General features: G+C 50.0%; 5 protein-coding genes across 5 annotated transcripts; 3 read left to right on the forward strand and 2 right to left on the reverse strand.

Annotated features, from left to right (window-relative positions):
• Positions 1-207: 207 nt before the first annotated feature.
• Positions 208-1938, forward strand: FPSE_10959 (uncharacterized protein; the record flags this gene model as incomplete). Its single annotated transcript, XM_009264076.1, has 7 exons — positions 208-300; positions 432-654; positions 685-729; positions 948-1375; positions 1443-1534; positions 1585-1762; positions 1822-1938. The coding sequence occupies 7 exons, from the start codon at positions 208-210 to the stop codon at positions 1936-1938; spliced, it is 1176 nt and encodes a 391-aa protein (XP_009262351.1).
• Positions 1939-2607: 669 nt separating this feature from the next.
• FPSE_10958 (uncharacterized protein) lies at positions 2608-4950 on the reverse strand (the record flags this gene model as incomplete). Its single annotated transcript, XM_009264075.1, has 5 exons — positions 2608-3032; positions 3095-4249; positions 4309-4598; positions 4685-4773; positions 4864-4950. 5 exons carry the CDS (start codon positions 4948-4950, stop codon positions 2608-2610), a joined length of 2046 nt encoding a protein of 681 aa, XP_009262350.1.
• Positions 4951-8022: 3072 nt separating this feature from the next.
• Positions 8023-8876, forward strand: FPSE_10957 (uncharacterized protein; the record flags this gene model as incomplete). Its single annotated transcript, XM_009264074.1, has 2 exons — positions 8023-8488; positions 8761-8876. The coding sequence occupies 2 exons, from the start codon at positions 8023-8025 to the stop codon at positions 8874-8876; spliced, it is 582 nt and encodes a 193-aa protein (XP_009262349.1).
• Positions 8877-9358: 482 nt separating this feature from the next.
• On the forward strand, positions 9359-10786 carry FPSE_10956 (uncharacterized protein; the record flags this gene model as incomplete). The annotated part of the gene is made up of 2 exons (XM_009264073.1): positions 9359-10122; positions 10303-10786. 2 exons carry the CDS (start codon positions 9359-9361, stop codon positions 10784-10786), a joined length of 1248 nt encoding a protein of 415 aa, XP_009262348.1.
• A 1028-nt stretch (positions 10787-11814) lies between these two features.
• Positions 11815-12705, reverse strand: FPSE_10955 (uncharacterized protein; the record flags this gene model as incomplete). The annotated part of the gene is made up of 1 exon (XM_009264072.1): positions 11815-12705. The coding sequence occupies one exon, from the start codon at positions 12703-12705 to the stop codon at positions 11815-11817; it is 891 nt and encodes a 296-aa protein (XP_009262347.1).
• Between the last annotated feature and the right edge of the window lie 556 nt (positions 12706-13261).

A 13261-nucleotide genomic window follows, 5' to 3' on the forward strand; every position in this document is an offset into this window, starting at 1 on the left:
GAGCGTGAGACTCTTACGAGTACGCGATCTCAAGGTTGCGGGTTCGACCCCCGCATCGGGCTGTTCCTATAAAAACGATTGCAAACAAGCGATGGCATTTCTTTTTTGCTGATTTTGAAGGTGGCTGGTTTCTTGTGATGCTCTTTTTGAACGATTTACCATTACTTCCATGGACCATTGGCTGGCTTAGTACCTGTACAGTACAACATGATGGCCCGTGCAACAGTTGCGGGTGCGGCTCAAATACACGTACCCCTCCTTCCATACCTACCTAGGTATGGTTATGTCACAGCGACTAAGGTGACGAGCGTCTTAAAGCAGCAACGTGAACGTCGGAAAGGTTTAAAGAAGCTTTGGCCGCGGAGACGCTGATAGATGATCCATTCGGCTTGTATAGTGGATCTGTAAAGACCGACTGTCAGTTCCGGTAGATGGCTGGAAGAGCCCCGCACACTCCGCCTCAGGGCTCCGGCTCCGGCTCCGGCTCTGTCACCGGGGCCGGGCTGTCGGCGGCGTTTTCGGCACCGGACATGCCACAACAGTACGGTGTTGCACTCCAGCTCAATATGGATGGTTATGTTACACACGAGATTGAAGAAGCATATCGTCTAAACGCCGTGCACAGCACTGCTAGCGCTACACCTGCGACGCCAGGTCAGTTTGGTATACTTGCGCCGACAACAGTACCTGTACCAGTGATGGAGGCACAACGAACCGCAGGAACTTCTGGTACGCATAACAGAAGAGAGGGAAAGGAAGTCAGGAGATCCAATGGCCAACTAAGTACCAGGATCGTGGTTGATCCTCCAAATCTTGAGGAATGGAGAGATAAGTTATTCAACGTTGATGAAGCAATCATCCTTACGCATGAAGAGTAAAGCTGTCGTTCTTTACCACCAGGAAGCTTTCTAATACTCCCAGGTTTGAGACATATTTTCCTCATGTAGATAACGTCTATTCTCACCGCTCGACACAGCGCTACAAACATAAACCCTTCATCTCGCACTACTGGGACTGCCGTATGAAAGGCCGCCCCCCGGGAACACCAAAGTCCGATGACCCAAACAAGAAGAAGCGTAAGCGTACCTCTCGTCAGCGTGATCTGTGCGATGTGAAGATCAAGATCACTGAGCATTTTCCCGGCGCGGATTCAGAACTTGGCGATATCAGCCTTCCCGGTGTTGATCTGGCGGGTCAACGCTTATGGACAATACAAAGAGTTAATGGAAACGGAGGCAATGGTAAAGGCGACGGCGTGGCTGGACCGCACAAGCATACGCTGCAGAGGAGTGACGAGATAAAAAAGAGCAGTGTACAACGGTATTTGGCGAAGCAAGGCGATAGTGTGAGCAAGGCAAATGAGAAGGTTAAAGGGGTTCGTATACTCAGTTTGAACATTAATTTTTTTTTGGAAAACACCGCTAACTCTTGGGTTTGTATAGCAGTCCGATATAAAGGCTACAGGAGCTGCACTTGCAACTATCAGAAAGCACGCAAAGGACAGCAATTTCAAATTCTATGCCGCATGTTTTTGGTATGTCACCTCTGTAACTGTACAAGTCGTGGCAAATGCTGATGTTCTAGTCCATTCTCACAACGCGCCTGGATCGCTCTAGAAGCAAAAGGCATGCCATACCAATATTGCGAAACGGACCCTTTTCGCATTCCTGAAGAACCCATCTTGGCCAACCCCCGCGACTGTGTACCGATAATAAAACACGGCGACTGGACATGCTCAGACAGCACAGTGATGCTGGAGTATGTGAGTTTCGAGCACTGACGCCAGAGTCCCAAATTATGAAACTGATAGGCCGCGTGTAGCTTGAAGATATGGGACAGGGACCGCCGCTTCTTCCTTCAGATCCTAAATCAAAGGCCAAATGTCGCTTCTGGATAGGCCATGTAAGAGGTGTCTATCCCGAGTCGGACAGAAATTGACCGAAGCAGATAAATCGTCACATTGTGCCAAATTTCCACAAATTGGTTCAGAATCAAGATCCGAGTTTTGAGCATGGAGCTGCGGATCGTTTACAAGGCAGTATAAATACTCTAGTTGGAGCTGCTGACGAAAAGGTAAACGACAGCTCATTTGTTGATGATTGCCTGCTTAGTATTTCCTTGGTGTCAATTCCTCGCCAACCTGCTGACTTGATCAAACCCTAGGGGCCTTTCTTTCTCGGTCAGGACCTCTCCCTCGTCGACATACACCTGGCGCCGTTTGCTCTTCGTCTCTCAAGAGTTCTCGTCTCTACATGTGGGTGGTGTCTACCACCGTCTGGATCGCGTTGGGCGAGGTGGCTGGGCGCCATTGAAGGAGACAGGAGTGTGCGAGCTACCACTAGTAACCATGCTCTATATCATGAGACGGTTGACGTATTGACGAGGCGCGGAGTAATGAGCTAGGAATGATTAATGGGTGTCAAACCAGGATGCTCATCCGTAAAATCAGAGTTACCCAGTAGCACATCCTCTGGCCTGGTTTTATACCAGCCTCGTTCGAAGGCACGATGGGAGTGAGCCAAGTCATCCAAAATCAAGGGTATTCCGTTCCGTATGTAACATAATTTTGATAATAAGAAATGGCCTTATATACACCGTTACTATTGCCTATGTAGTGCCATCTGGCACGGATGGATCACTTCTCATTGAGCCCCTTTTCCTCCTCTTGATAGCATCCCACTTCTCTTCGATCGTCACAAACTCCCCGCCGAGTCGAGCTTTAATTCTGCCTTCACCAAGCTCCTCAAGTGTTTTAGCCTCAAGATAGGTTTTCCCTTCATACTCGACTCGGCGTTGTGAATCAGGCAAGTATGCCCAGGAGAAAATAGCGCCGACGGCCGCAACTGAACCGAAGAGTAGGAATATGAGTCCTTGCCTGTTTTTAGCCTGGTATGATTGGTTGATGCCGTATACCACAAGAACTGCGACGAGGCTTCCGAGCTTTCCCGCAGCCGCCGAGATGCCGTGGCAGAGACATCGATAGCAAGTTGGGAAAATCTCGGCCGGTATTATGAATGTCAATGTGTTGGCGCCTAACAACACAGCCCTTGTCAGTCCATTGTAGATAGGGAGGTGAAGAGATCGGCCAACTTACCAAAGTTGAACATAAAGTGGCAAATGGCCACACATACTACTGTAGCTGGAGCGCCTTGCTTTTGATGGACGCCATAATAGACACATCCAGTGGTAACAAATAGACCAGCCAACACAAGAAAGGATGCCGTGAGCCATTGACGCCGAGGTATGCGATTTGCGAAGACAACAAAACAACCACTACCCGCAATCGATGCGAGTGAGACAGTTAATAGATATTGCTTTGTTTGCTCGATCAATACGTCGTAAATTGTGTTGCAGGGATGCGTTGCGTCGGTCGACCAAACTGGAAGCCCATCCACGGCCCAATCTGGCACGGTCGAATTTCCCCCGCGGAGTGACGATGCCCAGCATTCGAGGGAGTCATCAATCTTGGTCGGTGTAGTCGTTGCCCACATAGTCGACAAGGTGCCTCTGTTATCAAGGCTCATACCATAGAACGAAACGTCCAAGAAGAACCATGTTGCTGCTGTGCCCAAGAGATATGCCCAGTTTCCATCGCGGATGAAGTAGTTATGCAGGTCTTCTCTCGAAAACTGGACAGGCATCGCCTGTTGTGAAGGATTGCCATGATGCGTACCATCCCCAAAATCGGTTGCCCGATACGAAGGTGCGACATTGTTTCCACCTGGCGAGTTGATTTGATATGTTGTTGGTGCTTGGCTTTGGCTGAACTGACCCATCGGGATCGAATTCGTTCCGTCGCCTGGGGCACTCATTGAGCGATCAGCTGCACCACGATTGGGGAAGGTTTCTACGCCACCCCCCTGAGGAGCACCGTAGATCCTTTGAGTGTTTACGAGAGCCATTCCAGGTTTGTTTCGAACCTCCAGGCTGTAGATGCCACAGTCGAAAAGGAAGAAACGAAAGATGATGGCGAGAAGCGCAGGAACAGCACCCGAGCCGATCACGATGCGCCAAACGCCGTCTAGTGCCTTCTTGCATTCTTCCTCATGCAGTTTATCGAGACCACATCGCATTCCTTGTAGATCATGACTTCGTTGGAAGCCAAGGAGAACAAACAGACCGACCAACTGCGCCAGCGCCTGGCCAATGGGTTGCATCATGAAAACCGAGGACAACATAGTCGCTCGAGACTGTGTACTAGACCATTCTGAAGTTATGACCGCGCTTAGGGGATATTCAGCTCCAATTCCTGGGACAGTCATGTCAGTTAGTGTCTGAGACTTGTGAGAGCAGACTGGGCTCACGAACCTATGCCCATGACAAAACGCCACCAAGTAAACAGGCCTAGAAAAGAAAGATCATTGTAACCGCGACTGCTAGTGGCGACGCCAATAGTTGAGACAATAACAAGGACAAGCTCAACGCCGTAGAGGCGAGTCCGGCCATAGCGATCGGCGAGGTAGCCAAACAAGACCTGGCCTACAACAGACCCGAGGAGCGTAAAGAAGTTAATAAGTAGGCCCGACCACTCTGGACCGTTGGGCCAATAGACAAATGCGATCGAAGCTAGAATTACATTAGTTGAAAAGAGGTTATATCTAGGTTTGAAAAGTTAGGAGCTTGCCAATGGTTGTTTGACATGATGGTGGTTGCATATCGGTTGTCGGTTATGGGGATGACTTACGAGTCTGTCAGAAAGCCCGAGGCGCAAACGCCCCAGATACGGAAATTCCATGAATTCAAATCGAGTTCGTAACGTAGTTGTTGACGATCCTATGAGCTGCATTAGCTCTGTAGAGTTGGATCAAGGGCTATTTGGTCTGATGGCAAGATAGAGAATTGATCCCGAGCGCATCGACTTACTTGGGCGTCTTGCGATGGCAGCGCAGAACTATCAGAGCCCAGGAAACCGCGATTCTGACGCAACGAATATCTTGAGAGAAGAGGCATGATTCGTGACGGGGGTTAAACCGCGCGTCGCAAAAGTTCCAATGAGCACGGGTGGCCTGGGATGGAACAGAGGGAGGAGGTTCAGCTCAAGTTAGGACAAGTGCTGGAATTACGAGCAGGCAATGCCCAAAGATGGAAGAGAGACGAATGCGATTCTCATGACCATAGTACGACGGATCAGAAGTCGAATAGAACAGAACAGAGAAGCTATGTCGTTGACAAGTTGGAGCAAGCTGCGCAGTATAGATGGTGTGGGATGCCATCACAAAACTGCATGGCACTTGAGCAAAGACTGTGCTGTGCGCCAAGTGCACGCCGCGAACAACGATTTCCTTTAGAGCTGAAGAGGCCCTTGACTAGTCTAAGGCGCACTTGGCAGAGTCCTTCAATGATTACCTGCCTATCCTTGTATCTCGGAGCCTGGGGGCCGACATACGCGGACTGAATATGGAATGTGCACGTACTATGTACGTCTCCGAGCAGCCGGTCCTGATGGGGCACTAAATGTGACAGGAGCTTATTATCCTTGATTTACTAACAGACTGTCAGGCAGGCAAGCACCTATCTAGGTAGGAAGAATAGTGATGGAGAGAGGATGAAAAATGTAAAGACGACACTCCAGGCGGATGCGTAGGGGTCCCTTGCATAGGTAGGTCTAGTTGCCAGCCAGACTCGTTTTAGTAGCTTGTGTGGGTACAGACCTGATGATTACCCAAATTAGTCCACCATCTTGAATAGACGTATCAAGACCTCATCTCCTGAGTCTGGACTCTGGAATCATTGTGGCTTATAGACATGTGAGAAGTTGAAGACAGCTAATAGTTAAGGGCACGTGGTGTTGAAACTTGGTTGGCAGGAACGTGCCTGGTCTACAAGGCAGGCAGAGGCAGGTCCTACCTTAGTATGTAAGCCTTGAGAGTTGACGATGAAGGAAGGGACATGGCAGGCACTGCAGCGGTTTATTAGGTAGGAATAAAATTTTAGCTCAAGGTACCTAGGTAATCAAGCAAACACAATTTCCTGGCTTAGATATACACCACAGACGGAATTCGTTGCTACGCCATGCATATCAAGATCCAACTCGATATTGCACGGATATATACTTCTCTGAAGCGGTTTTACTCCTGGAAGCTCGTGCCTTGAAGGTGGGGGTTATTGCGTCTCCTTACACAGCAACTAAAACACGTTAGCTCCGCGGCTCTGCCCGGAAAGAACATGGATGTCGTTCTGGCGTTGCTCTTTTTTGTCACGACGGTTCTTAAAAGACGACCAGTTACGGATACTTTGAGAAGGGCTATAATTGCTCATGGTTTTTCCTGGCCACAAATATGCGACAGCCTCCGAATGGTCGAAACATCCATTGCCAAATAACAATGATGGCCCAGACGTTCGGAACTGATCGATACCTACATACATGGACAAGCGACCAAGGTCTAACTACAACGAGCAAAGGTAAAAAGTGAAGAAAAGAGCCCCACGAGACCTAAGCTTTCTTGGCCCATCAGAATGTCGCCTTGGCCCCCGTGCTTGATGCTACTGCTGTTAGTGGACCACCAATCGAAGACAAGCAGCTGCCCATGTGGCATCGACCCTTGGCTGTCAATTACACAACGTCCCTGCATTCTCCCCATTCTGTGGACGACTTCTGCCGTTGCTTTCGGTTCTGCTGGTAATAACTGGCCCTTCCGCAGCTTTGCGACAGGCGGCGTGCAGCGTTCCTGTCTATGTGTGGTTAGGCTTATGCTCTTGGCTACCTACCTACTAGGTATCCAGGCGTTTACTGACGCGGGTCTCAACGTTGGGATTCGGGGTAGGCCAAGGCCGACGTGCCCCTCGTTGACTGTGGAAATCGACCGCGTTCTACGGAACCTATCCTCCCATCGATTTGCGATGCATGATGCTGGCTTACAGCTAGCTGTCCATGTGCAAACGAGATACCATTTGGCTTGGTTATCTGGACTTCTCGGAATCCTCCTGGAACCTTGGACTATTGGGTTTTAATTCTGTCCTGTCATCGCCTGGCGTGGCTACTATATCACGACTGCTTTGATGCTCATTCCACAGTCTCCGTACGTGCGTGACCTTCATCTTCACTCACCCAGGCCGACACAGCGTTTGGTACCAGCCCAGGAAGTTGAATTCTAGTTTTCTGTTGCAGTCTCAGAGGGGGTGGGCGAATGCGCAAGCGACTCAGAGCCACTCTTTCTCAATCTAGTGCTCGAGTCTATCCTGACTGAGTGTGCGCGGTGCCTCTACGTTCTGTCGCTGCTCCGTTGTTGAGATTTTACCTTTGCGCCGGCTTAGGAACTGGTAATATCGAGACTGCGGAGACCAAGAGCTTGCCAGTCCTCGTTTCTATCTTGACAAGCTTTAACACAACTAGTTCCAACGTTGCTAGAAGTTCAAGTCAAGGCGTGATAGCAGTTTTAGGGTCGGTAATTGGGATTTTCAAGATAGCACCGGCAGAAACCACCCGTCCTGTGCCGTTGTGACCGTGTCATGACATGTCCCCACCGCTCGGTCAGTCAGATCGCCCTCGACTGCTACCAGCGACAGCATGTCGTCCTCGGGCTCGTCTTTTACTTCGTCGTCTCTCGGTCGCCCGCCTACCTATGGAAGAACATACGTCAGTCCAGTCGATTCAACCTGGACCCCGACCTCCGGTATATCGACAATTTCAGCTCCAACCACCGAAGGGTCGGGGATTGGAACCTCTGTACTTGATCTTGGACCTCCAGGGTTCCAAGCAACAATGTGCGAACGCTGTTGGCCCAATTGATGTCTGACATTGCTGATGCCAGTATCACAGGATACTCTTTCAGGATACTCCCGACGAACGGGTTGTTTACCTCGGACCTTGGGAAGTAGTGGGTTCTGAGCAGCGCCGTGTCCTCTGGCAGGGCAGCTATCAGAACGAACTGCTCGAGCACTATTGTGCGTCAAAACCGAAGGGAGCTGTTCAGATGAATTTTTTGCTGACTCAAGTTACTCCCAGTGCCCTCGGACGTCCCCTCTGATATATATCCACATACGCTGCACTCGCGGCATCGCCCATACTACGATGCCTCCGACATGGAACGATACCTGACGTTTCAGGAACCTCACCGAGTTCGATATACCACTGATGAGGGTGTTTGTATACATGACCAATATGTCACGATCAGATACGAGTTCACAACAGTAGAAAGCTCTATCCGATTCCAAGGGGATCTGCGCAGGAAGGACCTGATCGATTTCTACGATGCTGATGTCGTCTGGACCAATGTTCATGGACGCACAGATGGCTTTGGCAAAGTGAAGGGCATAGGCGCGATACAGCGGCTCAAGTTGTGGAGGGATCGATACACTACGTTCCACTCGCTCAGTGTATTCGCGAATAAGACGGATGGCCAATATCGGGAATACGATATTCACTGTTTCGATGGTGAGCTTCGCGGGAGGGATGACCGTGCAAAGCAGCTTCGACTCAATGCATCCGGTCGACGACCCAGTTCGGGCGACGACCATCATTCACACCGGCGCTTCTCGTTACCACATCGTATGCGATCTCGAACCAGAACAAGTGAATCTTCAGAGCCAAGATCAGTGCAACAGCCGACTCTTGACATACGGTATCTGGCAGTCCAATTTACTGAACGCCAAGGTATACAAATTTCGCCAGGGCAGTGGCCTTGCATCCTGTGACTTATCAGCTGACAGTCATCAGAGTATCGTCGATTCATCGAAACATGGCTTTATTGTCACAGCTCGGATCGTGAATTTAATGGTATCCCATTCCCACCGAACCATTTCGAATTACCCTCACCGCAGATTTTGCCGGGGCATTCTCCCGATTTACCGGTATCTGGCTGGCCGCATCATGCGCTCGACTCGGTACCAGAACCCTCGGACACGACCGACACTACGCCTTGAAGAGTCTAATTTGAGTCAGATGACATATATAAACCAGCAACCAGTTGCACCACCGAGCCGGACCACATGTTCATGCTGCGGTGCAGTCCGTGGTCAAAGATTGGTGGGGTGACAGCTGCTACAAGGTTTGATACTGACAGCTCACATCTTGATCTGTCAAGATTAAAAAAAAAACGTCGACTGACTGAGTGATAATCGGCAGCCGCCCGCGTGGGATTGGTTGGAATATCAAAAGAAGCATGAGCAAGCTATGTACAACGTTGCTGTCTATGGGCAGATTACGGCCCTGGAATGCTCGGGGCTCCACACCAACTCTTATCACCCCGCGGTGCCTGGATCAGACCACAGAGCTTGTGTCGTCATGGAGATGTACAACCTGCCATGAATGATATAGAAAGGGTCATAAATTCAACCCAAGCTCTCTTCCCTCAGTTGACCCAACTGCTGCGAACTCAATCCAAACCTGTCAGCCTCTCTCAACATCACTACGTCAACCATGAAGGTTATTCTCGCGATTAACGCCGGCTCCAGTTCGGTCAAGATATCGGTCTATACTGCAGATAAGAACGCAGAGCCTCGCCAAATCGCCGAAGCATCAGTTGGCGGTTTAACTGCACCGCCAGCAACTCTTGCGTATTCCCGTGGCAGCGAAAAAGTGCTAAAGGCCAAGGAGGTTTCTGAAAGCGTCAAGACCCAGGGTGACGCTTTTGACCTCATTCTGAAGATATTCATCGATGATCGTGAGCTGAAAGAGATCTCTTCGAAGGAAGATATCGCTATCGCTAGCCACCGTATCGTTCATGGCGGCGACTACGACCGGTCTCAAGTCATCACTCAAGATACTTATCATCATCTTGAAGAACTCAGTGATTTGGCACCGCTCCACAATGGTGTTGCTTTGAGTATTGTCGATACATGCATCAGTGCTCTTCCCAGCACGGTCAATGTCGCCTGCTTCGACTCGCAATTCCACCAGACTCTACCTCCACATATTTATACATATCCCATTGATCCTAAGATTGCAAAGAGCAACCGCCTGCGCAAGTATGGGTTTCACGGTATTAGCTACGCCTTCATTACCCGTTCTGTCGCCAATTATCTTCAGAAAGATGTCAGCAGCTTAAACATGATCGCTCTGCACCTTGGTAGCGGTGCCAGTGCGTGCGCCATCAAGGGCGGCAAGAGCTGGGATACGAGCATGGGGCTTACGCCTTTGGCGGGCCTTCCTGGTGCCACTCGAAGTGGCAGTGTTGATCCAAGGTAAGACGCCCAGTGCCTCAGATACCCATATACAACCAAGCCCCGCCGGATGCAGCGGGATACCACTCTCATCAGATCATACATGAGATGAGATCCAAAAGCAAAGGGAGGGTGGTATTGTCAATAAGGGTCTCCTTCTAAATTAAGGTTCTTGCATGCTGACCCCAGCCACCCTTACAGTCTCGTCTTCCACTATGCCTCCGATGTGGGGAAGCTTTCTCCTGCATCCACAAAGCACCTTCACATCTCACGAGCTGAGGAGATCCTCAACAAGGAGAGTGGTTGGAAGTCCATGACAGGTACGACGAACTTTGGCGTCGTTGCCGACTCGGATGAGCCGAGCCATCGCCTGGCCTTCGACATCTTTGTTGACCGTATTGCCGCCTTTGTCGGTTCCTACTTTGTGACCCTCGAGGGCCGCGTCGATGCTCTGGTCTTTGCTGGTGGTATCGGCGAACATAGTGCTAAGCTCCGCTCTGCTGTTGTCAACCGGGTAGCCTGTTTAGGGTTTGCCCTCAACGATGCCAGCAACCAGGAGCCTATCAAGGACATTGTTCATGAACTAGGTGAACGCGATGCTTCGCAACGAGTGCTGGTTTGTCAGACAGACGAGCAGCTAGAGATGGCCAGGTTGTGTGCTGAAAAGGAAGACATTTGGGAATGACAATATCGTTTGGCGAGCACATGATATGACACCATGATAATGATGGTGGGTAGTAATGATATGGGACGGCTTAATAGATAGAGTGTGTTGACAAACCATTGAAAAACTATTGACGATTAATGGCGCAAGTCTTTCACTGGCTTTTCGTATAATTTTTTTAATCCGGACCTACGGAAATTTGAGAGAAATCATGAGATTGTACAAGGTAAGGTCAATATAATAGATGGTGGTGCTGTTGAATGTTGACTGCTGAGTTGCTACGAATGTTGTAGTTGTCACTGAATGGGGAAAACAAGCTGAAAATCAAAGTGGTATCAATTGTGCACAATTCGAGTGCCTCATCTAACTCTTTAAGCACCAGTGACAATGCTTCTCCAACTAACAAAGCAACTTGTACATGAATAAAGTGTTGCCATCTTGTAACAGCGGCAAGTAAGCGACAAGTGTGTACTAAATCGCTCTCCTGCCAAAATCGCCTTCAGCCCCGACTTACAAAGAAGCCTGGGAGGCGATTTCAAGAGACACCAATCCGTCCTTCCCCCATCTTATATTTGAACAAAAAGTTGGAAACATCAAATCGTAAAACCCCACCAACGCCATGCGTTTTTCGCCCTCGAATCTGTGGCTCCGAGACGTATCCTGTCGTTTATCTAACCATGTGTACTGTATGGGAGAACCATTTGTGTAGCCATTCGTATACATGCACACTGTCCTTCCCCTTGAAGGAAGGGAAGAAGCCTTTTTCAAGTCCAAAAAAAAAAACGAGAAACCGTAGAAAACGCCATGTAATCCGGGTTGTACATCGTGTGTTCTCACAACGCCGTGATTGAAACAATCCAGTGGATAGGGAATGCATCCTCATGTCTGAGAGACGAGTCATAAAAGTCGAGTCATTGCGCCAAAAAGTGAAGTTGCCAAGGAAGTTCGTGTAAAAAAAAAATGTAAAAAAAAGAGTTTTGTCGGAGGATTAAGATTATCAATAGAATTATGCCGTGAGTTTTGAGTGTCAGGAGTGAGAAACCTGACGCTCAAACACCTGAGCCCTCCTGGCATGCAACAGCCATCGCGAGTGCATCTAGACCGCTAGGGGTCCTGCCAGTGACAGGGCGGTTAAGAATAGGGAGGTTGCGCCCACTCATGTCCCAGGGTCCGCTGCTGATACTGGGCGAGGCCAGCGGGGGTGTGGGAAGGGGGTAGGGGTCGGCATCGCGTCGACTTCTAGACGAGGATACGCGGCTCGCGGAAGGACGACCAGATGTAGAGTTGCGGCGAGCATCAGCGAGTGATGTCCTGTGACTGCGCTGGCTGCCGGAAGAACGGCTCTTGTCCTTGAAATGTGTTTCAAGGTGCTGCTTCATGTTATCGGCGCGGGTGAACTTCTTCTGGCATCCCGCAAAGGTGCACTGAACAGCCTTTTCAGCAGTGTGGATTTTGGAGTGACGCGAGGCGTGGCCAGAAGTTGTGAAGGTTTTTTCGCAGCCGTGAGTGTCGCGATACCGGCAGGGGTATCGCTTTCCGGTGCGCTCGGGCATAGGCGAGGATCGGGGCTGGCTGACCATCTCAGCATCATATGAGGCCGAACGGGCACTGTCGGCGTAGGCGACATGCTTAGCGTCCATGTTGTAGTCTTGAGGAATAGTGTAGATAACTTGTTGTCGAGGGTAGTAATCCACGTTGGGAGTCATGGGAGAGACGGGGTCATTACTCATTTGAGAGTCGTAGGAGTCGGAGCGCAAGAGTTCTGGGGTGTTGGGTGAAGAAGAACTGCTGGTGGTGGTGGGGTAAGACTGGTTGAAAGCATAGCTGGAGTGGAAGCTGAGGGGAGATCTTTGTTGTTGCGATTGGGGTTGTTGGGAGGCGCTTTCGTCGTTTAAGAGCGAGATCCTTCGACCAGCGGCGTTGATTGCGTGCATCGTCATTATCGAAACTGTTGTGAATCTGGTGGATGTAAAAGTTGGAGAATTGGTAGAAGAGCGACTGGTGTGGTATGGCCAGGGGGGACTCTCTAATACTATGTTATGTGCCTGGATGCGGTGGCAGCACAGCGTAGTGGAGTGAAGCGGGACTTAATGGCGGGATGGCTAGTCGCGGGGCCTGTCTAGACTCGGGGGTCTGAAGGAAGGGATTGATAGCTCAGAAGTGCCTCCGCTTTTAGGAACACGAGACTAATGGGTTTCTCGTGGGCTGTTGCGTGTGTACCTGAAAGGCGACAGGGATGCTCAGCAGCGTCTGTAAAGGGAGAGAGATGTGGTTCTGGCGGTGACGAGTTTGCGGATGTTTCCACAAAGCTGTGCAGGTAAAAAGGCGTCTAATGTCGAGTTCATATACTGCAGAGATGCAGAAAAGGTAGGCAAGTTCCGGTAGTCTTAGCTTGCAAGCGTTGTTGTTATTTGGATAGGTAACGTAGGTTGCCGAGGAGTCCAGAGAGACAAGTCAAGTCCAGGGAGCAACAACCGAAAAAGACAGAAAGGGCAA

This window comes from Fusarium pseudograminearum, chromosome 1, assembly GCF_000303195.2.
Source record: "Fusarium pseudograminearum CS3096 chromosome 1, whole genome shotgun sequence".
NCBI lineage: Eukaryota > Fungi > Ascomycota > Sordariomycetes > Hypocreales > Nectriaceae > Fusarium > Fusarium pseudograminearum.